This window comes from Taeniopygia guttata, chromosome 5 (assembly GCF_048771995.1).
Source record: "Taeniopygia guttata chromosome 5, bTaeGut7.mat, whole genome shotgun sequence".
NCBI classification, from domain to species: domain Eukaryota; kingdom Metazoa; phylum Chordata; class Aves; order Passeriformes; family Estrildidae; genus Taeniopygia; species Taeniopygia guttata.
In genome coordinates, this window is record NC_133030.1 from 42361954 (window position 1) to 42389361 (window position 27408).

The 27408-nt window shown below is 39.4% G+C and overlaps 1 protein-coding gene across 11 annotated transcripts in view; it reads left to right on the plus strand.

The window, feature by feature from the left end:
- TTLL5 (tubulin tyrosine ligase like 5) overlaps nucleotides 1-27408 on the plus strand; it is a 122440-nt gene that overhangs the window by 30803 nt on the left and 64229 nt on the right. For 10 of the 11 annotated variants that reach the window (XR_012056423.1, XR_012056425.1, XR_012056424.1 and 7 more), the window contains exons 13-29: nucleotides 1533-1614; nucleotides 2500-2561; nucleotides 3254-3345; nucleotides 6193-6234; nucleotides 9011-9124; nucleotides 9489-9580; nucleotides 10172-10234; nucleotides 11143-11181; nucleotides 12105-12250; nucleotides 13228-13516; nucleotides 17529-17649; nucleotides 19240-19386; nucleotides 21357-21451; nucleotides 24280-24413; nucleotides 24993-25106; nucleotides 25461-25868; nucleotides 27197-27381. Coding sequence is in view for 8 of the 11 variants with exons in the window: in XM_030274714.4 (XP_030130574.4) it covers nucleotides 1533-1614; nucleotides 2500-2561; nucleotides 3254-3345; nucleotides 6193-6234; nucleotides 9011-9124; nucleotides 9489-9580; nucleotides 10172-10234; nucleotides 11143-11181; nucleotides 12105-12250; nucleotides 13228-13516; nucleotides 17529-17649; nucleotides 19240-19386; nucleotides 21357-21451; nucleotides 24280-24413; nucleotides 24993-25106; nucleotides 25461-25868; nucleotides 27197-27381 (2225 nt within the window). In the remaining 3 variants the exon portion in view is untranslated. The remainder of the gene's footprint in view (nucleotides 1-1532; nucleotides 1615-2499; nucleotides 2562-3253; nucleotides 3346-6192; nucleotides 6235-9010; nucleotides 9125-9488; nucleotides 9581-10171; nucleotides 10235-11142; nucleotides 11182-12104; nucleotides 12251-13227; nucleotides 13517-17528; nucleotides 17650-19239; nucleotides 19387-21356; nucleotides 21452-24279; nucleotides 24414-24992; nucleotides 25107-25460; nucleotides 25869-27196; nucleotides 27382-27408) is intronic. The other variant, XM_072930279.1, reaches the window with a different exon arrangement.

The following is a 27408-nucleotide window of genomic DNA, read 5'->3' on the forward strand; positions in this document are numbered from 1 at the left end:
GGAGGCTGCAGACCAGCAGCTGCTGCAGGCCCACTCATTGCTTCTCTGCCTTGGGCACGAGCTGTCGAGTTTTCTGTGCTGTTAATAGTCATGGCTTTTCACCAAACCGGAGACTATTTTGAAATAATGTATTAAAGTCATCAGGAGTTTCTCTGGTCAAAATGCTTTGCTATTTACACTTAAAATCCCCACCTTCTCCTTTTCTCTCTACTGCAGCCATTCCTGTCTGGGGAGCAAGAGAGCAAAATGTAGATTCAGCCTCATTTCTTTGGAGTGAGCCAGCTCTTTAACTCTCTGCTGTTTTGTTTCCCATTCAGTGTCTGGCTACAGACTCTAGAAGACTGAGCAGGCAATGCTCACTTTTCTGCCATTTCCCCCCTTCCAAGCCTCCCCCCCCATGACCCCAGCTCATTAACTTCCCATTATAAGCTGCATGAGCTTTTGCACAGCTGTCTGCATGGGAAGATCTTGTCAAGCAGTTCAGCTCTCCAGAGCCAGCATCAATGTCAGGCAGGCGACAAAAGGCCAGGACCACAATTCAAGGAAAGAACCATGGCAAAGAAGTTCTCCTGCTTTTATTTAAGGCACTAGGGAACTGGTTAATTTCATGAAAATCCTTCTCTGCCAATACCTTGTTTTGTTGTGTTTAAAAAAAAAAAATTGCTTAAGTTGCCCTGATGATTATGAAGTCTATTTCTTAATGCTGGGAGAAGGAATTACATTAATAGAAACTTTTGATTTACACTCATCTTTGTCTAGCAGCCTTCTTGAAGCTCTTTCCAAACTAGAGAAAACATGTATAGAGAGTGAAATAGTAAAATCAGATTTGGAATGGGAAACTGGCTTCAATCTGACCTGTATCGAGCTGAACGTGTCTAGCAGATGTAATATGTTATTAACTGTTTTAGAAGCTAAGGGAAAAAAAATTTCTATTGTGGTTTGCTGCAAAGTGGCAAGCTATCAATAAGCTAAAAAGTTATGGGAGGTTGTCCATGTAGATGGAATTGCCGAGGAGAAATCTGTTGTAACCCCATGGGGATATTGCAGAAAACTTACAGGAGTAATTGAAAAGAAGCTGATACTTGAAAGGAGCAAGATTTTTCTCTAGCTGACTGGAGCAGTGAATAAAGGGATTAAAAAGTGGAAAGGAGAATGAAGTTTTGTTGTTTCCAGGATCTAGTGGAAGAAGTAGATTGAACCTGCTATGCTTGTGTCAGTTCTATGTGAAAGGAAGTAGAAGAGTTCTGTGTGAAATACAGCCTGTGGGCAGTAAAGTGTTCTTAATTTTTCTACATCATACTTTCCTAATATTTTTCTTTCCACTCTTTCCCCCACAGGCAGAATATATTTAAGTGTAATTCTGAGGAAGTGAAAATTGCCACTTGAGGAGTGTTATTTGTTCATCCCTAGAGAGTTTACTGGATTTAACATATATAACTGAGATAGAAATTACTTGGTAGAAACTACTGTTGGACCTTACATGAATGCTTAAAAGTGCAGTAAGGTGAATTTAGTGTCTGCTGTGTTTTCAGAGTTGTATGGTTTTGATGTCCTTATTGATGACGCTCTGAAACCCTGGCTGTTGGAAGTGAACCTGTCCCCATCATTGGCCTGGTAAGTGATTCCCAATTTAATGTGAGGCAGGGACTGTTGCTAGAGACAGTTGTCCTTGAAACTTGTGGTCCTAGGAAGGCATGATTTCATGATGCCTGCAGATTTTGTTCCACAGCTGATGGGCAGAGAGGATCCTCATCTGCTTTTTTCCTTTGGATAACCAAACTTACTGCAGCAATTTGTTTTAAAAGAGCCCAGTTGGGATTCTATTTACTCTTTAATTATTTCTCTTCTGTCGTCACTGCTAATGCTTCATAATCTCTCATTATAGATAAATTCTGGAGCTCTGTCAGACTATTGTGTTGGATTTCAATCTTCTTGGCTGACAGAAGCATAAAGATTTTGGAGTCCAAGCAGAGTTCAATCAGTTACACTTTACTTGAGTATGTAGAGGAGTTCTTGGGTTCAGTTTGGTACTCTAATCACATAAATTCTAAAGAGTGAGTGTTGACTTGGCTCTTATGCTGACCCTCATGCTTTAATGGAAATTGAGGATTTATTTTGGTATGTCTCTCAGCTATGATTTTATGTGGAAGAGGCATAGTTAAGTGTGTTTTTTAAGAATTCTATGACAGTAACCTTTATCTAGTTCATGAAATGTAACATACATGCATCCAAATAAATTGTTTCTAGCCTTAAGGAGAGTTTAAACAAAACTGTGTGTCGCATTAGGACACCAAAAGCTGTGGAAAAATGATAAACAGATTAAGCCATTGCTCTCTGATTTTACCTATGTATGTGAAAATCACCTATTTTTCTTCTAGTTTTTGTCTGTTTTAAGAAGGCAAGGAAACTATATTGGGAGATATACTGAATACTGATACATTCCTCTCATTTAATGCTAGAAAAATAATTCATATTATCCTCTGTTACATGTGGGGACAGCGATGCTCCTTTGGACCTGAAGGTCAAAGCTAGCATGCTCTCAGATATGTTCACTCTTGTAGGTGAGTGAAACAAAAATGTCTTCAATCTTTCCCTCATTTAAAACCAGTAAAAGGTAGGTTTATGAGCTGCATGTTACTAGATGAACATAATAGATGTGAACTCTAGTTAAGGAGAGCAGCTGTATTTTGCACTGAGAAGTGATATATGGACATTTCAACTTGAGAATAATTGTCTGTTTGTGATGCTGAGGTGGTTTTAAGAGTCCCTAATTTAGTATTTGAAGACACTGCCGTCTCTTTAACTTTCAGAGTTAGTATTTGTGCATTTTTTAGGTTGAATGTGTGGGTTTTGGTTGGGTTACTAGAATTGGAGTATTGTCTAGAGCACAGTGTCCCTTGCATCTCAATTTAGTTGCTTGATGCAATTTGCTCCACTAGTGGAAGAAGTAGAGTTGTCATCAGATACACTGCTCAGCTGTTTAAAAAACGAAGTCTATCTCTGTGCTGCTTTCAGTAACCCATTTATTGATTTAAGTACTTGGTCTTGAAGCAAGTTTTTGTTCACAAAATGTGATGCAACTGCAGTTAAGATTAAACAAAACAAGGTATATAAAAAAAGAAAAGTATCCTTATTGGTCCTTGGGCAGGGGCAAGGAGGTCATGTATAGACCGAGATTGTGAACAGAAATTCTAGATTCATCTTTCAGGGCTTGTTTGTCTTAAAGTTCTCATGTGGCTCTTGGTGCCCTTAGGCTTTGTATGCCAGGATCCTGGCCAGCGGTCAAGCCGGAACATTTATCATACGTCTGAATCCGTCAGAAGAAATCCATACCAGAAGCTGCAGGTAAGTGACTTTTGCAAGCCCTGGCTGAGGAGGAAGTAATTCTCACTGAATCTGACTTGGGTGAGAGAGGCAGTGAGTGAGATTATCTGGATTTCTAGTATAACTATGGAAGATGAAATTTTTAGCTGTGGGGGTGGTGAGGCACTGAAACATGTTGCCCAAAGAATTTGTGGATTCTGTATCCCTGGAGGTGTTTAAGACTAGGCTGAATGGGGCTTTGAGCACCTTGGTCTAGTGGAAGCTTCCCCTCCCCATGGCAGGTGAGTTGGCTCTAGATAATATTTAAGGTCTTTCCAAACCAAACCGTTCTGTGGTTCTCAGAGACTCAGGGGATACACGTGAGGTCTGAGCTGTTCAACCACTTGGATTTTGTTGTAGACAACAAGCTTCCAGAACCCTGGAGCTTTATGAATGTCTTCAAGACCTTCTCCTAGGTGAACATCATCTTGCATTTGAAGCTTAAGGCTTCTTTCCCATTCTCTTTGGGAATCTGACCTTCTTTCCCGTGGATCACTGGACTGAGGCCTCATGTGTCTTGCTGTGACTCCCCCTTGCCTTTTCTGTTGAGGTAGTGCTTTCTCAGCTCTGTAATGTTGAAGGACAGTTGTTCTCTATCTCTTTTTGTCTGTAAAGTGGATTCCATAAATATCTGTGGAAATGGAGCATTCACAAAAGGCAGGGAGATCTGTTATGTCACTTGGACTTTCAACTCCTTTCTCAGGCAAATAGGCAGATGGTGTTCTCTGACACCTCTGCAGCTGATGGTGCTGTGATGGACATGCAACATGGCTGTGTAGCTCAAGTTCAGTTAGGAAATGACAAGTCATTTTTGTTCAGTGACAGTGTACCAAGACACTGTTCATTTTGGTATAGGGAAAACTCAGAAATTGCAGTATTTTGTTTCTTGTAAAACTCAAGAGTCTTTAGTCTCTGTGAGAGAGGTGAATAGCTGGTAAGATGAGATTTGAGTATCTTTAGGATGCATGTCTGAGTCTGCAACTTCTAAGACAAATGTAATAATGCTTTAAATACATTTCCCTCTGACTGTATAGGTGCTCTTTGTAGCAGAAAAAAAGATACGTGAGATAAATTAGGAACCAGTCAAAAGAAATTGCCCTTCTTTCTTACAGTAATGTGATCGGATTCTGATGATTTGACAAAATTCTACAAGACAGTCTCAGAAAATTATGCTGTTGTAAAGCATTGAATTTTAAGGAGGCTTTCAACTTTGTTTTGCTTAATATATGCCCACAATGAGATGTAAAGCTGGCCAGTTGAAAGTTGCAAAGATTTGTATGACAGTACATTGATTATGAGATGGATTAGGGTGGTTCCTCTAACTAACCTATGTTTAACAGGAACAGGTTTGTAATGTAGTGATAAAGTTTTACAGCATTTTTTTCTTAAGTATCTAAGTGGAAATCCCATAGCTAAATAGGTGTTTAGATCTTCCATGGTCTCAGAATGTTTTAGCTTGTTCTTTGCTGAATACATTTTATCTCAGATTTTTGATACCTGTTCCAATTCTCTGTTGCGAAGGGTATATGTAATCTCTTTTGTTTTCCCCTATCTTCTTCCAGATGTCTTAAGTTTTGATCATTCACATAGGCTGTTTTTAATCATTGCAGAAGTTACTGCTTGGAAAAGAACTGTTGGTACCAGTGCTCTTGAGCGTTCTCTTGAATAATTGTCTTGAGATAGTTATGCTCTTTTCCGATTTTCACCAGACTGGATTGCAAGTTTCCTGTGCAATTTCTTTGGTTTGACTCTTTGAGTGCTTCTTCCTCTAGGGAACTGAACGATTTTGCTGCTTCCTTTGTAACTTCTTGTTGATTTGGGTTGGATCTCTTTTAATTAATCATAAGCAATGGAGGGACCTTGATCTGTTTTGAGTAGACCAGCTGTAGAGAGGAACTTGTCTGTAGTACAGCTAGAAATGACAGGTCTCCAGAGAATCCTTCCTTACAGTATTTGCTTCTCTTGGGTGTTGGAGAAGAGGAAGACAGCCTGAATACCACTGAAGACAAGAGAAATCTAATCTCTGATTAGTGTTTTCTTTTGAATCTATACCTGTCCTTAAACTGGTTTTACTTGTAGGCCTGATACCAGGTAAGTGTCAAGGGTACTTCTTGACTTTCTGATGTATCTACACCTTTTGTAGAATGCCAAATAGTATATTTTTTTTTCCTTCACAAGAACTGGAATACTGTTGAGATATTGAAATAAAATTACTTGCAAAATTATGTGATTTTTAGTTTTTTCCCCCTCTGTTCTATGAGCAGTGTTACTTGACAGCATCTGTTTATCCTTGATGCATAGCTATTAAATATTTTTATATGGGTGACTCTTATTTTACAAAAATATGAATTTTGCTCATTACAGTTGGTTTCAGTGTGCTTTTGAAAACCATATGTCCAGATGCATTCTGCACAGTTGAGCACACCTGAGGTTAGAATGAGTGCTGTGTTTGGAATGGGGACAAGATACATTTGTGCAGGATATGAGGAAGATATAAGTGGTTAGCTTTATCTCTGGTCTTCAGTTATCATAGAATCATAGAATGGTTTGGATTGGAAAGTACCTTAAAGATTATCAAATTCCAACTCCACTGCAATGGACAGGGATGCCTTCCACTAGACCAGGTTGTTCCAAGCCCCATCCAGCTGTCTTTGAACAGTTCCAGGGTTGGGGCATCCACAGTATCTCAGACCAACTTGTTCCAGTGCCTCACCACCCTTTGCTTATACTGTTTTGTTTAGGGTACTTGCGAGTCCTCAACAACTTGGGCAGAGATCATAGTGTCTTGGAGAAAACAAGATTGTTATTCTCTTTGTGTGTCTCTTGCAGCGTCCTGTGTCTGTACAGTCACAAAGAGCAAACAGCAGATCAGTAAGTACCCTTCAGCTCCATCACCTGTGTAAGGGCTACAGTTTCAAACGTTACAATGGTTTTGGCATAATTAGTCCCTAAATATATTTTTCAGTTAGAGTAGCCTAGGGCAAGGGTGGGGGGGTGAGAGGGAAGTCATCATAAGAAGAGGAGATGGCACTAGCATGTTTTCATGTGGGAAAAGCAAATGTTGAAAAAATATTACATCACTTCTGGCAGCTTAAAAAAAAAAGTAGGTGAAGCTTGCTAGGAGTCAAGGTCAGCTGGATCAAATCCCCCTACGTTTTTAGGGCTACAGGTCTGAACGATAAGGTAAGCACAGGAGAATCTATGCAGACAAAATTCAGGTGGCCGTACAAGAGAAGTAATCATTTTCTGTGAGACAACCCTCTGAAGGACACTGCAAAAATTTGAGTGAACTGGGTCAAAAGAGATGCAAAAAGGATTTCTGAAAGTTAATAGAAAAATATGGGACTGTTGTTAGACTAAGTGAGACCATCTACCTTTCTAAATGTTATATTTGTCACCCTTCTTGCAAGAAATTGATAATGAATTCACAATTCTAAGCACCTGCCCATATGGGGACATGTTAGGCATTATTTTGCTGTTGGGCTTCCTGCACAAATGTAGTGGGGGTTATTATCTTTTTTTTTTTTTTTTAATGGGGTTACCCATCAGGAAGAGAGGGTAGATGAAGTCATCTTGAGAACCTAATTCAGTCTATTCACTGCTCTTTGTCATTCTGAGTATGTTTAGCTGAGGCTCAGAGGAAGGAGTATTACTGAATTACAAGGTTTTGTAGAGAATAGGAAGGATCTTTGTGCCAACTGCTGTCAGTGCTTATTAAATTAGAATCATGATTTGGGAAGCAAGGATACTTGCAGAATTTGGAGGTATACCAGAGTGGTTGGATTTATCTATAGTTTTATAGATAAGCTGGGTCAAAGAGGAAACAAGATCTTTGAAGTTGGAGATGTTTCTGTGTTACAGCCAGAGGATATTCTATAGTGAAACATGGAAAAAACTGTGCAGGAAGTCCAGAAAAGAACTTTTTCTAGAATTTTGACAGCCATGTAGTTTTGTTCTCAGGGAGGAGTCAGAGCTGTGAATGTGTTGACATACATTTACTGTTTGTATTTAATGAAATAATCTCTGTTGTAGTGGGATAATGGAAATTACTTCATTGAAGTGTTTCCTTAGTAAAGCATATAATTTAATAGATTGAAGAATTTCCTGTAATATTCTCTTGGAACAGCAGTTCTCACATGATGATAGATTGTTATGGTAGTGCCAGGAAATGGGAAGTGGTTTTTAAGAGAAGGTTACCTATCAGATTTTAGAGAAAGTTAAGCAACATTTTTAGGCTGTGGATTAGAAATGGAAGAAATATTAGAAAGGAGGACTAAAAGTCCTTAGTGCTATCTACAGCATCAAACAAACCTGTTTTATTGCTGGCATTTTTATTTCTTCTGCAGATGTTTGTGTCTCCTGCCTTCTCATCCAGATTGTCTTGTTTTCTCTTCTCTTTTGAATCTGTTATAGTTAGGCCTAACAAAATGTTACAGCTGGTACCTGCTATGTCTGTTTTATCTTTGGATTTTTCTGTGCCAATCACTGCAGTATAACCTATTCTAGTGCAATGCCTGTTGCTTTTGCTGTTGCTTCATCTACAGATTCTGAATAGCTGCTTGCCATTTCTAATGAAACGGAGAGAATGGAATTCAATTCCCATAGTCTTTACAAATAAAGATGCATCCTGATCTTGCCATGGAATTTTTTTTTGTATCTGAACAGTATGGGATATTCCCCTGGATTTATCCACCTTAAGGTTTCTGCCATGTTTTTATCTTCTTTCTAGATTAAGGCTCTCTGTGCATTTTTTGTTCAGTATAGAGCTAAAAAAAACTTGGAATTCAGTAAAAATGCTTGAGACCTTCTCAGACTCTTTTAGTGCTGTTTTTGCAGAGGTAGTTTATCTAAACTGAGCCTAAGACCATCTTATATGTACTTGAGAACAAGTTCAAAGATTTCTGTCTTGGTTGGATTTAAAAATTTTATAATCTTGATGATTTGAAGACATTTTGAATTACTGTCCTTCTGTTAGAATTGGCCAGGACTGCCCATCAGGTTAAAAATAAGCTTAGTGACACTGCATGGAAATTATTGCATATTAAAAAAAAATAGTATGTTTATGCAAATTTGCATGACGTATCTGTGTACATGTGCAGGATGTGTCTGTGAAGTGTGAGAAGTAGCAAGTTGACATTCAGCAGTATAGTAGCAAAAGAATAACAGGTGGTGAACTTTTCCCTGCAACATTTATCTCATCAGGGAGTTACAGTTCTGTTGTTCCAGTGTAGCAGCACAGTTAGAACAGAGAATCATGGTTCTGATACCATTGATGTGTGAATCCAAATGTATTTCGGTGCTGTGAATGCTGACTCTAGTGCCTCTTGGGTGAGGATTTTCCTGTATGACATTCTGACTTTGCTGCTTTTGGTATGCCTGTTGGTTTTCCAGAAGGGGCCAGGGGTGTAAATACTGGCAGTGATGCCTGAATTGTACCTCCTGTGTGAAAATCTAAGAATCTGAGTACTTGCACTTAGTGACATCTGGGCTGTGGACTCTTCAACAGCTGGGATGTGGAATTGAATTCTGGCTGTAGTGCTCTGGAGTGTAGATCCTGCTGGGGTGCTGGAATTTGAATGTAATTTTTTTTTAATATGATAACTGAGAGGGGGAAAAAAAAAAATCTGGACTCACACTGTCTCTACAGCATGCCCGTTCTCTGTCTGCCACTGATGCTGAAGTTAAAAGCTCGATGCCATTAGGCAGGGAAAAGGCAACAGGAAGGCACAGCAGCTCTGTGCTAGGCCTCTCCATGGAGGAGGTAAGGAGGCTATTCAGTAGCTTTTATTTACCTTGGCTTTCATGCAGTATGTGGGGTTATTTGCTCAGCAAATAGCAAGTGCGTGTAAATGAAAATATATGACAGAAGGAGTATAATTTTTGAAACAGAATTTGAATTTTACTGCTGGTATTGCCCTCAATCGTGCCAAGCAAAGATGTGCTTGAAGCAGTGATAGACTCCTTCAGAATTTAAATGCAAGACAAAATTCCTTAAGGATGTCATTATCTACCCAGTCCATTTGCAGGACTGAATAGTCTTGTTTTCTGAAATTCAGAGAATTTTGGAAGGTTTATTTTTCATCGTTATCTATTTTGCTGGCTATTCTGTTTTTCCTTTTAATCAGCTCAAAGTTCTTCGGCAAGTTAGAGAGGAAAATGAACGGAGAGGTGGCTTCATCCGTATATTCCCTACCCCGTTAACATGGGACCTTTATGGGTAAGAATAAAAATCTGATAGGATAGCACTGCTGCTCCCTATTGAGGGATATTCTGTGTTAGATATGTGTAGATCATCTATCGTGGCATTTAAAAAGATATATTGAAAGTTTTGGCAAAGTTTTTTTTGGTGTTGAATATTCTTTTTTCTGATCCCTTGTTTTTATCAGCTGCTGCTTTGCATGGAAAGCTGTTGGGTATAATTTCTGGTTTTGCTTTTCTGTTAGATTAACAGTGTCTTCCTCTCCAATTTTTACTATCTACTTTTAGATCCTCAAGCTGCATATTGTGTACCCTTGTCATTAGGCCATAAACACCATATAGGACTCACTCATTCTGAAAGCTATACTATGTTACAGTTTTCTACACGTATTTTTCCAGTCTGTAATGTTTTCTCTGTCTCTTGCATCACCAGAAACTTCAGCTGAGAAATGATGGCTCTCTTCCTTTTGTCTTTTCTATTGTGGTGTACAGCATGTTGTCTGAATCCACTTCTGGGATGTTTTTTTAGAGTTTATTTCTGCATTGTGCTACCTTTCATGGAGTTGAGCTCTGTCTTGATAATGCTGTTTATTTTTTTTTTTTTTCCTAGATCTTTTCTAGAGCACAAGACATCAATGAACTACATGCTGGCTACACATCTGTTTAAGGACAGGTAGAAAGCTTCTCTGTTTGGGAGAGAGGTAAAGGGCACAGACAGTACAAAAAGGATTTATTCCTCACTTATCCATTGTTATAAACACAAGTCTGGGATTTATAGGAGTGGTGATAATTGTGCATCTCTTCTCTAGTGTGCCAATGACTGTTGGCCATATATTTGTGTGTTACTCTTCTGAAACCAAGGGAAAAAAGGACAATACTCAAAAGGCACGGGAATCATTGGAGTATTGATATTATTATAGGCATGAAAAAACTTCAAGCTCTTGGGTTTCTCTATGAAGGGATTATAGGTGGTCCTGGCTTACCTTTTTCAAATTTCAAATCACATTAAAGCTTGTCTTCATGTACAGTAAGCTCTGAAATTGACTTCTCCAGCATTTTAGTATCCCTATGTCTTGACCTGTGCAATCATGATTTGATGATTCTTTTTCTGGGTTGTGGTTGGGAGTTTGGGACAGTTCATTCCACTGGCTGAGCTTCCACTGAGCGTTGTCTGCAGTGTCTTTCACTGCATGTTTAATACCCTTCCTTCTCAACAATTTTTGTGCAAATTTGAGATCGACTATGAAGTAATTACCAAGTAAAGACAAGGTGACTGAGAAAGGAGACAATATTTACAGACACTCTTCCTGCATCAGTGCTGTACAAATTTTTTTCTGTGTACATTCAGGGATGTGTCTGAAGAGTAGTTCTAAATTATGCCTTCTCCAGCTTAAGCCAGACAAATGCAAGCATCAATTGTAGTACAGCTGCTCAGGGCTCCTCTTTTGGAGCCCTTAAGATAGAACTCACAAGTAATTCTGTAAATATGGTCTTTCCATTGTACATGTGAAAGTCTAGGGAGCATTTTAATCAAGGCTGATCCAGTATGGAGAGTAATTTTTGACCTTTTTCTCTTTGTAGGAGCAAGATAAAAAGAGAATTTGTCACTGGGAGATCACGGTAAATAGCTTCTAATTAAAAAATTTGTGCTCTGAAGGATTTATTTTAAATTTAGATTTCTTTGGCTTCATCTTCCAAGTTGTGATTTTCTACCTGAAATCCATTTAAATAATTTTAGAAACATAAATATGGTGAGAAAAGAATATACCCACATGTGGAGAGCTCATGTTTTCATTGGATATTAAAATTTCTCCTCATACACTTCTCACTTTGGTATTCCTACCATATTGATAAGCCTGACCATTGAGCTTTCTCAAAAGATTTTTTGATTCACAAGGGTTTTGGACTTCATATACTCTTATATTTACTTTGTTAGAGCTAAAAAGAGAAATGAAACAATAAGCATTTTCTGTGCTTATTCCACATACGTCATAGGGAGTACTTTCCTGGATCTTTGTGCTCTGGCAGAAAATTATTACTTTTGTATGTTTCCCTTCTGGAATCTGACGGGGCTCCTTGTCCCTTGACTTAAGTAGAACTTTTGGCATTTTCCACTTTTATTATGTTAAAATTTATTTCTGATCAGTGAAGAACAAGCTGTCTACATAAATAGTTCAGACAGCTGGATTCATGTCAATGTGCTCTCTTTGCATTCCCCTTCATTGTTTTGTACTCTTGCAGTTTCCTCTGTTAATTGTGCCCTGAGCTGTTGCATGATGAGCAGATGCTGCTCAGTCATGAAAGCATAACACTAGGTGAGTGTGTCCTGGGGCTTTGAGAGGTGATGTTCTGTGAAGTACATGCAAGAGTCACTTCAAACATTTACAGGCTTAAGAAGAGCAGAATTAGACTGATAGTAAATATTTCTTCTGTGTATCAGCAAGAATGTTTCTTGAAAAAGCTTGATCTACTATGTCCCCTGTATTATTAGGGGGAGAAAGACAAAGGGAGAGTGAGGGATGTCTCTGCACTATGCTTCCCAGAGTAGGTCTCCATGGAAGGCCCGATGTGAGGATGGAAGCTGTGGGCTCCCATGCTCTTTTGTATGAGAGGAAGCTCGTTTCACTGGAGTTACGGAAACGGTGGCGGTGTCATGGCAAGCTTGGAGCAGCACAGACAAGAGCATCAGGTATGCATGGTTTGAGTTTTAAATGAGCAGCTGGTAAAAAGAAAGCAAGCAAAGGCCTTTTTCATTTGAAATGTGTGTGAATGGGGTTGTTCAGTTTCAAATGTTAATAGTTTTCACTTCATTCTAATTCTGAGCTTCTTGTTTGTTTAGTGCCTTGAATTTCAGTCCCACCTTTTTACACCCCCATGTATATGATTAAAGGTAATCAGTGCTTACTTGGAGATGAGCTTGTTGTTGCATTTTGGGTGAAGAATTTGACAGTATGTGTGCCTTTGTAATTCTTCAGCTTTTTAGAGAAAGATGGGACCTTTCAGATTGGTTCTCCTAGACAGCTGTGACACTTAAGCTGTTGGGAAGAGGAATGATTATCCAAGCTGGTGTTGGAAAAATTTACAGGGGTACAGAAGTGAATGATCCCCACAAGTGACTGTTCCTGCTTTTAGCTAAACTCTTTCTAATAGCTATGTGATACTGACTGCTATAGGAAAGGTTGGATATTATAAGATAACTTTTGCTGCTATGTTAAGGTATATTATCTTTACTGGTACATGTGGAAGTTTAGATTTTGTGGCTTTGTTTTATTTGACACACAACATACAAAAATTTGTGTATATATATCAGGTATGGGTGTAGATATGTCAGTACGTATGTAAGAATCAGGATAAAAATATAGGAAAATGTCTTTGCCTCTTTGATTTTGTATGGGCTTTCTTTTTTCATTTGTAAGGTTAAAACAAAGTCTTGGTATTCTTCTGTATTCTGTAATATTGGGAAAACGGGCTTCTCAACTGTTTAATGCACAAGCAGAAAGACAAAATAATATAGAGTAGTCATACTTAAGATGTTGTTCTGAAATTGCGTTGTTCTGTCCTTCTAACAGAAAAGAGTTTACGGGTAAACCAAAGGGTATAAGCAGTAGGTTAGTCCTCTTTACTTTCTTTCTTTTGTAACCAGTATAAGTGATTTCTCTACTACAGGCGCACCAGAACCAACAAAGTTTTCCCTCAAGTCAGACACGGAAGGTGAGGAGGAAGAGGCGATGGATGGAGGTGAAGGGGTAGATAGAAATGTTTGCTCTCTTTCGGACACCAAGGTGAAAAACAAGCCAAAGCCCTCTGACTCAGTGAAAACTACTTGTAAGGAGAGGTTACCAAAAAACCATAACAAAAAGAAAACTGGAGATGGAGAGAAGCTGTTTCTGCAAAAACCAGACTCAAAGCCTCAGTTGAACTTGCTTCAGATTCTTCAAAATCAAGGAAACTTGAGGTGAGAGTTTTCTGTATATTGCCTCCAGTTTTGACTTTAAGCTAATGCAAGCTAAAATATGGAGGATGCACGTTATAAATGTGAAGGGATAAAAAGACCCTAGAAAAGGGGTCTGGATTTTTGTCTAACTGTTGGCTGCCTTGACATCTTGTTGGCAGAAAAGGGAGACCATTACAAAGTCTTACAGTTTACCTGAATGCCTGACCTGTTGGATCAGTGTAAAGCATGACCCTATAGTTTCCATTGCAGTCCTTTAATCTGATGATGTAAGCTGTTTGTCAGTTCAGGCTTCTAAAATGCCTCTTTGCCTTAATGTGGGATATGTGCTACTGAATTCTAAATTTTTTCTTCCCATTCTTTGCATTTGCCAAGAAGTGGTTATAAACATAGGTTAAATTATCCAGGAAGGGTTGGATTGGAATATCTCAGTGCCATCTCTCCAATAAAATTAGTTTGCTCATTTTGCACTCTTATTTTTGATGACAGAATTTTTACCTCTGGTAGTAATCTTTGCTCAAGGTCATTGCCTTCTGAGAGCAAGATTAGGAAGTAATTAGTGAGTGTGAAATTACTGAAACATCTTGTTGCATGTTATTGAGTAGGACAGTGTGGAATAGAGTATGTTCTGATGCATGACTCTTGGAAAAAAAATATGTGCTGGAGAAGATTCTATAGAAAAATGGCAAGCAAGATCTTAACCAGATGTTTTGAAATATGATCCTCCCCTTGAATGTGGGTAGCAAAACTGTCTAATTGCAGATGGACAGAAAGTACAAAAACAAAAGATGATCGTATATGTCTGTACAAAGACTTTACATCTTGACAAGAAGCAGCACTATGTTTTCTGTGAAAAATGTCTAAAGGTAGAGAATATGTTTATTGTTGTTGCTTTCTTAGTTTAGTTTCTGGGAGAAACTATGGATTATTCAATGGCTTTGGGGATTGTTCTAATGTCTAATTGCGGCAAGGACATTTGCTGCTGTGACAGGGAAGATTCTAAAACCTCTTTTGAGGATAAACATAGCAGTGCTTTGTCTACATATACGTATATATAGAACTAACTCCTGCCAAGAACATAAGCTCTGTCTGATGTTCCTGGCAGAATCTTGCTCAGCACCCAGCACTGTTGGGATTCCCCACAGAATGGTATAAGGCTTGTGGTGACCTCTTGTTCTGAGATTGTGCTGGGCTTGGCCTTATCTGATGTCTTTGATGTAAGCTTTTCTTATGGGCTAAACAGGCAGAGGAGCTGGAGTAATAAAATTTTCATCCAAGAGAAACCAGGCCCTTGTAGTCAGTTTTTGTAAGTTGTAGGACTTTTCTCTCCTTTAGTCAGCCTGATGAGGAAATATCTGCCTTCCACACATTGGGTGTTACTGGTAAAGAAATGATAGTCAAAAGAAACTTGTTCCCCCAGCTGTGCCATTCCCAAGGAAGTAAAATGAAAAGGAAGTTATTTTTTCCTGCATTTAAGGCCTCAGATTTCAATATCCCCCACACCAAAGGAGAGGCAGTGTTAAACAAAAACCTTCTTTAGTTTTTAGTCACAGAAGTATCAGGTGCAGGCCAAGACCTGTATTATTGTGCTGATGTTGACAATGGGACTCCTTATCTAGCACAAATCTTGAACTGGTCATGAAATGTTTGAGTTGTACCTACACCAAACCTGACAGGTCCAGAAAGCTGAGGTGAGAGCCTTTTCTGATATGGGGTGGCCTGATGTAGAGAGTATCAGTTCTCAGCATGGATTCAGAGTCCTCCCAGCGTTCCACATGTGTAGAAAGAAAAGGTAGATAGAGCGACTAGTAGCATACAGAGCTCAGAGGTGCTACAAGGCCTGCTGTGCATTCTGGAGTTCACTGAAGTTCCTGGAAGACAGAAATTGTACCAGGTATTTTCATCATGTTTTAGTTGCTGCAGTATAGCTATTAAAAGAGGATGTTGGCTGGAGACTCTTGTGCACTTGTTATTGGCTTAGCCCCTCTTTGGCCCTGTGTGACCTTCCAGAAGCATCAAAACGTGATGATTAAGCTGATACATGGATACTTCCAATGTATTTTATTTTAACTTCAATTCTTACCTAAATGGATGCATTGATCTCTGTAAGTGTTGCTATGGTATGATTTCTGTGTAACACTAACATAATGTTCCTGAAATTTTCAAACCTGTAAACCAGAAAGACTTAATTGCTGGGCAGAGCTTTTAATAATATTTCAGGGACTCATGTACCTGGAGTCATAAGGATCATATATGAGTACCTGAGAATATTCATAAGAAGCATAATGCAAGTACAAAAATATGGTGAGGTTCCTCAGGAATTGATCTGAGGCTGATTATATAATCAATTCAAGAGTGACACCTAAAAAATGTACAAATGTGCTAATGAAATTTGCTGATGGAAAATATTTGGGAGTTATTACCATGAGAAAAAAGTGTAGTGGAGTACATAAGAGAAACTGGATGACCTTGAGAATATAAATAATATAACTAGGATGAAATTCAGTAGTGCGAAGTGCAACGGGATGCTTGTAAGAACTAATAATTCACACCAGAAGTTCTGTCAGCTGGGTGTTCATGAACTGGAAATTAATTATAAGGAAAAATATCTTGTATGCTGGTTGATCAGAGGAAGTTTGTGAAGTCCTAGCTCATGCATGCATGAAAACACCAAATGTGTTCCAGGGTTTATCACTTGGTATGCTTCTGAGACTTCATGTGGAATATTGTATCACCCATATTCATGGAAGGCAAATTGTGAGTGGAACACAGGTGGAGGTGAGCTGCTGGTCTCATCATGTCACCATTGTGGGTGCTTTGTTAGAAGACAATGTTAGATGTGGGTAGTTCCCACTACTAAAATGAAAACTATGAAAGGATGTAACTGTTAACAAAGACATTCAAGGTGGGAGACCAATCAGATTATGTGTAAAATATAGGACAATGTTAGAGAAAGAAAAAACAATTATAAGATGCTCGTAAGTTATGCTGGGCTGGGTAGTAAGAGGCAGTTTCTGTTTATTAGAACAGTAAGTTCTGGAATAATATTTCAGAAAAGTAATGGGTTCAAAACTCTAGCTTGTTTAAGATGAAACTAAAATTCTACAGAGCATATTAGGACACTTCCTGTGATAGAAAGGGAAATCTGTTGCTAACGCTAAAGCCAATCTCCTGCTATATCCTTATGAAAAGCTTCTAACATCTGTGGGGAAAACTATGAGGAAGAGCAGAGGCTGGGAGAGCAGAATGTTTGAGGACAAGGTTTAGACCAAGAGGACAATGAGCAGAATTAGGCAGAGCTTTCAGCAGTTTCCCTCACAACAGATGCATATGCTAAAGTGGCTACTATTGTGAGGGAATGAGAAGCTATGTGTCCCTCCCAGTCCTCTCCTCAGTTCATGCTTACAGCTTCCCAACATGTTCAGCCAGCTGCACAGCAGATTTTGCTGATGTTCCTTCATTCCTCAGTGGTGCCTTGCTCAATGAAATTTGGCTTGTATCCCTGAGCTAGCAGGGGAAGAACTCACTTTCACAGATTTAAATCTTTCATTTCCAAAGGGAATTACAGGGCCTTTGTTACAACTCTGGCACCAGTACCAAGCCCTTTGTTTATTTTATGGTCTGTTGTTGTGGTGTTCAAAATGTTTGTGAAAACAGAGGCCCAGTAGAGCCTTGAATTTGTTTTCAAAATAGTTTTGCTGATGTCCATGTTACTGGCTTTTAGAGGAGGGTAACCAAGGGTGTAAAAGGCAGGAAGAACATTCAATTTTTAGAATTTATCCTAGAGTAGTGTCTGTCTTTTGTACCTTCTGCAATACCTACCACCCTGTCTTGGTGAACTGAAAGGCTGCTTGAAAATGCTGCTGGGGTGAAGGGGTCCTCCTTTCTTTGAGCTTCAGCATTAGTGCACTTAGAAGGTCTTTGCTGACTATACTTTTGGTTCATAAACTGTGCCTGACTGTGCCTAACTCTTCCCGTTCCTGTTCTGAAGATAACTGATTCTTTTTGTCCATAGCAAAGTACAAGCTCGTACAGCTTTCTCTGCCTATCTATGGCATGTTCAGCTCCGACTGATGAAGGAGGCTGGTGAACAGATCCAGAATCCTGCCTGGGCTGCCAAAGAGGATGAGCAAATGGTAAGAAACTTTGTGTTGACCAGACTGAGAAACCAAGTTGGAATCTACGTTGAGAGTTTTAAAGGTAGTTCCCATCCTTGCAAGTACAGAAGTCCAACTGAGATGATGGTTGTTCATCTTTGTCTAGTTGCCAGTGCTCTATTTTTAATATACCGATGAGGTAGGACTGCTAACTGGCCTCAGAGCAATGATTGACAGCTCTTAATGATTGGACTCTGTTGACATTCAGGCTGTTTGGATCTCATGTTGGTTTTCCCTTCACTGATTTCTGAGCTTACCTGCCCTTGAATTCTTCTCTAGAAGATTCATTAAGAGTACTTAGTCAGGATCTGGTTTGTGCTGTGTTAAGGAAAGCATTCATCTACTCAAATAGAACAGGTACCCAGTTAAGCTTTTTCTCTTACGTATTGTTGTAATATATGCAGACATCTGTGTTTATTAATCTTGCTTGCATTCTAGATAGAAGAAATTAAAGCAAAAGCCACTGAGAACAGAAAGTAAAAGTGATGGACTTTTCTAGGCAGTATTTTGAAGTCCTGTGTTTGATATGTATGCATTTTAAAATGCGTAGCAATCCCATATCCTTTCACAAACCTTCCTAAAAGAGCTTTGTACAGTAGGCTCTTGAGCTTTCTGCATATATTCTCACTGAGTGTGTGTTGCAGGGAAACGGCCAATGTAGTTCAGAGATAAAACTCTGTGTCAAGAATAATCATTCAACTCAGTGGAAAATGTTACCTCTGCTCTTTCCAAGTGGAAATTAAAACGGGCTTTTTGAGTCACTTTGTCTGCTGTACTGGTAAAGAATAATGTTTAAAATAACAGATCAAACCAGCCTGGAGTAATGGCAGTGAGAGGCGAGCTGTGAAATCCAATAGTTTGGCTGTGAGGCTGGTCATTTATGCGTTAGCAGAGCTCCTAAGCAAAAATAAATCCAGAAGCGAAACAGAAGGGGTTCAGAACACCCACAGGATGCATCTTGCCTTAGGATCTGCCTTGCCATATGTTTCCCCTACCAGAGGTCAAATAGATATGGTGAGGGACTGTATTACATGGCTGTAGATGTAGACATCTATTGCTGTGGAGAGGATGTGGCAATAGTATATAGATGAAAAATGATGAAATGGGGCTACCCACTGTAGTGGAGATATCTGACCAAGATCCCCTTTCCTGTGGTACTGCTGAGAGAGTTTTATGTCAGTGCACTTTTCCACAGGCTGCCTTTAACACGTTGCTGGTGGGTTTTTGGAAACATTCTCCTAAGATACTGGACTTTATAGGTGTGTCACTGCATTTTACTGGCTGGTTATTTTTCCTTTATCTGCCATTCTTTTGAGACAAACACTTCCTAAGTGTTCAAAATTCTAACACACTTCAGGCAAGATAGACCATTTTTTTTCTCCCCCACTTTGGATTTTTAGGGCTGTATTAAAAGTGCATACTACAGAATGCTTTTGCCTGCCAGTTTCAGCTCATTTTCTCAGGACAATGTGTTTAGTTCCTGCCAGTCCTTAGCTGCTGTAGTATCTCTATTCTCTTCTCCCCACACCTTGCAGATAGCACGTTGTTAACTCCATCTCTTGCTTGCAGGACCTCATCATCCGCTTTCTGAAGCGAGCTGCCAGCAACCTCCGTCCATCTCTGAGGCTGCTGCTCCCCAGCCGTCACGTAGGACTGACTGATCGGCGTCGCATCCTGGCTCGCCAGCTGGGCGAGTTCATAATCTGCTATAACAAGGTGACTTACTCTTTTTTAAATTATTTTTTTTGGTTTCTGTTTTCTTCTTACAAAGTGTTTCATGCAGGCTGTTTCAAAGGCACTCTTCTGTTACTTACGTGGTCTGCTTGCAGCTGTGCATCCAACAATGGCACTTTGTTGAAATTGTCAGATAGACAACAATATTATTACATAATATGTGCAGGCCAGTAATTATGTGCATAAAAAGAAGTGCTGAAATGAAGTGGAATTTAACTGGCAGTGTGTTTTTTCTTTGCCTTGTCTTTGATTCTTATGCTTTGTAATGCCTCTTCCCACGTCTTTTTTTCTGGGGCTTCTTTAAATATATAATTTTTTAAACAGAACAGCATGAAACAAGTATTTTACTATCGGTATACTGAGGGAAAGCTACATTTCTATAGTAATGTACTCTGCTTGCTCAGTGTAAAGGAGTTGTGGGTCCCAATTTAAATAATTATCACATCTTTAAATGTAGGTGGTGTTGTTCTTAGCATAGTGGTTGCAACCTAATCTTTGTCCTGCAAGGACAGCTTCCCCTTTGCTTTGCCCCCTAGCATTTCTTCAGTGTTAGAACAGGGGTAATTGAAATTCAGCTTTCAGAGGCTGCTGCACAGAGGCCTCCAAGCTTCTACTTGTTATGAGAGGATGTTCACTTCTGTTGCCTTGTCAGAACTGACATTTGGTAACTTGATCTGTCTAATTAAGGTTGGTATTGAACCAGATCTGTTCCAGGGAGTGCCTTGTATGCCTAATGCTCACTGAAGTACTCTGTTAGGAGGAACCACAAAACACTTGGGTGGCTCTGTGGTGAGTGAAGAATACAGCTGCTTTGGATATAATTTCCAGTCAAATTGTATTCAAACATTAGGTTGTTCTGCGAACTCTTGAGTAAATTCACAAATTTAAGCTGTGTAACTGGTAATAAGTCAGTGCATAAACATGTTTTCTCAGTTAAAACAAGTGAGAACATATCACTTTAGGTTTCAGGGTGTATGTGTTTAAGCCCTTCAGAAGCTGTCAAGGGTGTGAGGTTTTTTGATTTCTGATTCCAATGTACAGACTTCTTTCATTGACTTGTAACTTCAGATTTAATAGAGACTCCTACTTGCCATTGTGTATCATCTATAATGACAGAGGACTACAGCTCCACTAAATTAAGTAAAACAGATCACATATTATCCAGACATTTACTTAAGTAGTAAAGGGTAAAGATGTCCCAAACTGGCTTTTTCTTCCCTGTCTTGAATTATGTTTTAAAAGATTTATCTGACCCTTTTTTCCTGGGAATGCTTAGGGTAAGAGCAGGAAGAAATGAAGTGGAGGTCAAGTCTGGTCAGATAAAGTTTTTAAGCTGGTACTGGTATTTCAGACAGGTCTGAAGGTTTTTCTAATTAACAGATATATTTATATCAATCCAATGTGTAATGCCAACCAGTTCTGCTGGTGTTAAATGGACTCTTTGTATCTGAAAACTTGCTCCCATTTTCACCCACAAAGGTTTACCATTTATTCCAGTATATTTCAGTGTATAAGCACATTTGCCATATGCTGTACTGTTTTACTTTCTTAGTCTTTGCTAAATCAATGGGGTTTTGTTATGTGTATAAGCCCTCAGCAATTTGCTGCTTGACAGGGGAAAGTGGGGAGGGGACCTCACATCTATAAAGAATGACTTTAATTTTTTTTTTCTCTTCCATACTTCCTGATGTTCTAGCAAAGGGTGTAGTTGAAGGAATAGCACACATTTATGAAGACTTGACCTTTTCTCAGCAAATTAATTGTGTCAGGTGGAGGAATGGACTTTAGTGTATGCTCAGGTTGCTATCCCTGGGGGTCTCCATATTTATTCATGGTGTTGCATATAGCAATGTTCTTTTTTTCTTAGATCCTATGGAATTGGTTTTTGTATTCTGGGAGCTGTAGCTATGCCATGGAACATAGAGACACTTACTGATACTGCTTCTTAACAGGAAACAGAACTGATGGTTCAGAAACAACCAAAAAAACAGGAAGAGGAGGAAGGCGTGGATCCTAAAGATTTTCAGAACTTCATTGCCAGAGCAAGGTAGGAATAGATTTTATTCCCCTTGATAAATGATCTCTCAGCCTCAAAGCATTGTTCTAAAGATTATTTGATTGATCTAAAGCCTTTACATAGCTTTATTGACTGTAGGACCTGTTCCTGCTGAGGGACAGGGAGCTTGTCTTCTCATGTCTCTCTTCCAGCAACCAAACACTTGTAACATCAGCATCTGGTGCATAGAGAGGAGCATACAATAGATGTTTTGACCATTAAGTAACTTCCCAAAGGACAGCAGTGGTTGCCCTGTCCTGTGTAGATTTCAAACTGCTGCTGGTGAGTTAATGGTTTCCTCTCCTGTGCTGCTGGACCAAATAAGGCAGTACTTCGGAAGGAGAATGAAACTAGAACTGCTGCTCAGATGATCTTGAGCTGCTGTGGTTGAACAGTTGTTACAGCTCTGACTCAAATTTCTGCTCTCGGAAACAAATCTCATGCTTGCTGCCTCTCTTCAGGAATTTTCCAGGTCTGGATTTTCTGAAATGAGCAAGGAAGGGAGTTAGGCCTCTGATTTGGCCTGCTAAGGCAGTTCAGTGCAAGCAGTTACTTTCAAAATGGAAAAACAGCATTTTCTATCACTGCACTTTCATCTGCTTTAAACTTAGTCTGGTAAGAAAGATATTTTGAAAATAGTTAAGTATTCCTTAGGGCCTGTAGCATTGTATGAAAAACAATGATATTATAACTATCTGACTATGGAGAGGTCTGAAATTATTCAGTGAACCACAATTATGTTTTCAAAATCTGATTGTCAAGGACAAAAAGCAATTCCTCTTGACTCCATTATTTGGTCAATATATGACATGCCTATATAGGCAAGAACCCCGTCAATATCTGGAGAGAGTTTACCTGCCTTTTCAATGCCTATCTTTTTTCTGTGAAGATTGATGATCACTTCTTCTTTTGCATGACTACTTATTAATGTGTTCTTTCTTTTTCTGCTTGTATAGCACTAATAGTGAATGTTTAGAAGAGGGTGGTAGCTGAGGCATCCTAAGTAAGTTCAGGTGGTTTCACAGTCTGTTTTGATACATTCTTGTGAAAACAAGTATTTTACCTTTTGCTAATATAATTGATGGAGTCGTTACTGCAACAGATTTACAGGATTGCAGAAAAATCTTCAGACAAAGATGCCTGACTACCATACACCTTAGGATCTACTGCTCTTGCTAGAAATGCATGTTATGTGGGCTCATGGTATGCTTTTGGTTCTCTGAACATTCTGGCCACTGAAATGTCTGTTGTGTCCTAGGCGGGTAATTTTCCTTTTTGCCAGAAATGTTAAGAGATAGCTGCATGGAAATTCTAGCTGTGCTGCAAATTCTTCTGTTTTCATGTTATTGGCTACCATGTCATCATGGCCTAATGCACAGTCTAGGCTGGGGCTGGAGATTTTTGCTGGATTGTCTGACTGAGTGATATAGAATAGTTTGCCGAAGATCAGACAATTTCTAGCCATGATCTTTCTGCTTCTTCTGGAAGTATGAGGTGCGTTTGAAAACTCTGATATCTGACACTACTTGGCACCGTGCTTCAAGCTTAAATCAGTGAGCAAGTCATTTGGAGCCAAGCAAAAGGGATAGGTTTCCACTCTGAGTGTTCATTCTGCAGTACAGTGAATGCAACAGTAGAGAAAATGGGTAATAAATGTTGCTTCTTAATTGAGATGGTCTCATTGACTAACTTTGATATCACATGGATGTCATTGTGCCTAGGTGTATATATGATATGACCATTGATTCTAAACATCTTCAGTGCATTGTAAAAGCACATACATACTGGTAAATTCTTTTAAAAGCTTAAAGCATCTTTCCACACACAGATTCTCATTCTTATATTTCCTCTTCACTTCTATTCTGGGAGAAGAGGTGAAGTTTGGATCTTCAGGGTATGCTGCAAACTTCAGTGTATCAGCTTTAGACATGGCTTTTACCAAAGTTTAGACTAGCTAATACTGGTTACAATTGTGATATTCAGAGGATATTTTGAAAGATTCTAACTGCTGCTCAACTAATTTATATTCCTGTGTTACATTTTCTTGTGGTGTTGCCGGCACTATACTACTTGCTTTGGTGTTTGCCATGCCATACAGCCACCCGCTGATGCTGAGGCAACACTATAAAGCAAAAGGAATACATGTAGAACTACAGCTTGCACAAGCTCTAATAAGAATGGCCAAGTAACTGATACTGGTGTGGGACCAATAGGTGTTTAGGATATTGGGGCTGTCCCACTTTGTTCTTGAAAGGAAAATGAGAAACATATGCAAGTTTTGCGATTTTCACAGAAAATATTGACTGTTCTGGTTGTCCTGCAGTTTTGGTTAATTAACAAGCTTTTGCCTTCTTTCCTCTTCTCCCCCTGCCGTTGAACAGAAACTACTAATGGTGACAATAAAATAGAGGCTGAGCTGAGATCTCTTATGAGAAAATAGCTGCTCATTCTAAAGAGCACCTGCAGAAGATTCACAAAGTTAGCTGTGAATGAGATATCTCATGTTGAGCTAATCTCCCCAGATATGTTTGAAGTATTCACTTGCTCTTTATTTATCGTGGGAAGGCTCCTAAATACCTTGAATTTTCTACTGCATGAGAAGATGGTATTTTAGTGGGAATCTCATATTTAACCAGGGCATGTTGCCTTCCATTTGCTCTTACCCTGTAGAACTGAGCAAATCATTAGCTTGTCTAGTGTCACCTTTTTTTTTCCCCACTCTGCTCTTCAGTTTCCTTATAGTTTGTCTTTGACTGTTACATGAATGCAGAAAAGCTTAGTGTCCTCACTCTACATCCATTCTTCTCTCCTTATTGCAGTGAAAGTGACCTGGAGGAAGTACTGACATTTTACACACACAAAAACAAATCGGCAAGTGTCTTCCTAGGAGCAAAATCCACAAACACAAAACATGGCAACAGCAGTCACCAGTTGGAGAAACAGCCACAAGGTGGTAAGTTTTGCAGGCAGTTCTGAGATGATATTGACCAGACAAGTCTAGTTTAACTTAAGTCTATGAAAAGAGAACAACCTCTCCACAATGTTACTTAGGTTTTCTGAGGTTGCATATATTTTTGGGTTTTTTTTTTCTTTAACTCAGTCTTATGTGAAGACTAGAGTAACTTCACTCCTGCCTTCTTTGCCTGAAGTGAAATGGGTTGAACTTAGACTGGTATTTATAAGGAACTAGATATGGTAGTTCATGACTGAAATGAGAATGTACCAATTGAAGGCAGTAAGAATTGAAATGAAATCAAGGTCTTAAATTTTGCTGCCTGCAGTGAGCGTATCTATTGGAGGGCAGAGTCTGTATGTTTGAGCCTAATTAGGCATTCCATGGAAGGAAGGGTGTGTCAGCCATATGTATCTAGTAGTCCATGCTACTGTATGTGACTGCATAATTGTCATCAATGAAGTTGTGTGGTCTAGAGGAAGTATTAGCAATAAAGTCAATTACAATAAGGGTAAATTTTGCAGCATTGTTCTAGTGATTTGAAATGTTCTACTTCCTAAATCCTTGATTTTGTTATAGAGCATCCTGAGATGGTGAAAAAAATAAAAGGTGATCACCCCAAAAATTCAGTTGCAGATTTGTTTGCAGAAGGAGCACTAAAAGGCTGTAAACCCAAAGACGCTAAATCAAGCTGTAAGTGAACTGACTTAAATAATCATAAAAAATAATGGACTGCATATACTGTTTTAAGTGAAGGTTGGAACCTTTGGGTTCAAACAGAGATCCAAATTCCCAATATTTACTTTTAAACACAAGGGAGGATACTGTAGAGTAGGCAGTGGGAAAGAATTAGCTGCCCCTCCCTGGGTGGGTTAATCTAGATAAGGCAGGCTTATTTATCATGTAGAACCTCTTCTTGTCTCTGTTGGTAGATGAGGTCATTTTGGCTTCAGTGGGTCTGAAGGCAGGCATTTGGTGTGTTGATACTAACAAAGGACCTAAAAAGCAGATTTTTCGTCATATAGTATGTTCATTATCTTTGTATAGTTCCAGAAGGACTCACCTTATCCTTAAAAGCTGAAGAGAACTTACCTCAGTGTAGTCCTCCCAGTGCTTCTTCCTCTGTTCCTGGTGCCACGTTGCAGAGAAGTACCAGCTCATGGATGCCAGCTCAGCCTGCAGCCTCTGAAAATCCAAAGGTGTCTGGTCAGCCTTCGTTGCCGGTGCCTCCAGCTGGTCCCAGACTGATTCAGTCCTCACCCTCAGTACGCTCCTTGCAGAGCACAGCTCCCAACAGCTCTTCTGTCCCCACACACCCAGTGTCCGTTGAGACTTGTAGCCTTGCAGGGTTACATCATCATGCTGGTAACTACACCATTGGACCATTTTCATCTTTCCAAAGAGCTGTTCAGATCTACAGCCAAAGATTGTCCCAGATACCCTCTGCAAAAGTAGGTGAGTGTTCTGGGATTCATGATAACCTGCTAGTTCAGTACAAAGACTGTGTAATTTCTGTTGTGAAGTAGGTAGAAATTTTACATTTCCAGAATTGAGTCTTGTTCAATGGTGCTAAATTTCTTACAGAAAGCAGGAGTACAGAATGCTGCCCTTGTTAGGCAGATGCCCTTTTATTCACCAAATGAACAGGCAATCATAAAATAATTTCAGTTGAAAAAGCTTTCAGATCACCAAGTCCAGCAATTAACTATGTCACGTATTAACCAGGTCCTGAAGAGCTGCATTTACATGTGTTTTAAATATCTTCATGGTATGTGACTCAACCACTTCTAGCAGCCTGTTCCAGTGCTTGACAACCCTTTTGGTGGAGAAATTTTTCCTAATATTCAGTCTAAACCTTCTCTGGTACAACTTGAGGCCATTTCCTCTTGTCCTGTTGTTTGCTGTTTGGGAGAAGAGGCTGACCCCTGCCTCACAAAAACCTCTTTTCTTATAGTTGTAGTGATAAGGTCTCCCCTCAGCCTTGTGCTTTGAACTCAGCCTTTGAACTTGTTCAAAAAGAGCTGTGAAATTAAGTATTGTGTATTTTCTTTATCATGTTACTGATCTCATCTATCTTTAGTGGGTTTAATGTTGTTTTCATAAGCAGTCTTGTCTCAGTCTGTGCGCTGTTCTCAGTTCTCTGGTTGTAATGAAACCTCGTAAGTGTTGAATACTTAAAGATGTGTCAAGACCTCCAGAAAAGAAGGATCTGAATGAATCATTACAACATCTCTCATTCTAGGGTGTTTCAGCACTGCCATATCCAAGGGTATCCCAAAACCAAGATTTAGAGACCTCTCATTTCTCATGCTGTGGTAGAACTTAGTTAAGCAATGCAGCTTTAGAGTGTAAAGAACCTGAAGTGTAGGAGGAACTGTAGCAATTTGCATGCAAATTTGGAAACTTTGGGAACTACGTACAGGCTAACAGCTGTGATCCTGATAATACTAATTTTTTTTTTTGTACTTTGATCGTATTTAAATACATCTTGCTTCCCAACTGAGCAGCTTACTTAAAGCGATCCATTTGTTTTTAAGGAAAAATGTTACAGATTTAACTTGGGTAACAGCTGCCAATGTCTCTGGAATTGGATGCCATTAGAAACATTGCAATAAAGAGAATACAGGTTGGAAATTGCTAATTGTTCATTTGGGCAATACCTATGCAGAATAGGTGTATTCTGTATTCTTCTTGGTGTCTTATCTGCTTTAGCATGTCTGTGATGAGCAGGCTGAGGGTCTGACATACGGCTCATGAAGCACATTGAAATGTTTGTTCCGTAGGTCTCCAGCGCGGTTCAAGCGGGCAGTGCATGAGCTCAGCCAGGATACACAGAGATGCAGAACACACTGCCCAGGGCAAACGTCATGGGCACCCTGTGGCAGCAGCAGAACTGCAGCAGTTGGCAGAAAAGCAAGCAGCCTGCCAGCATTCCCCAGCAAGCCACGTCAGTCTCATTACACAGCAGGTATGTAAACACTGAAGTAGAGTCCCT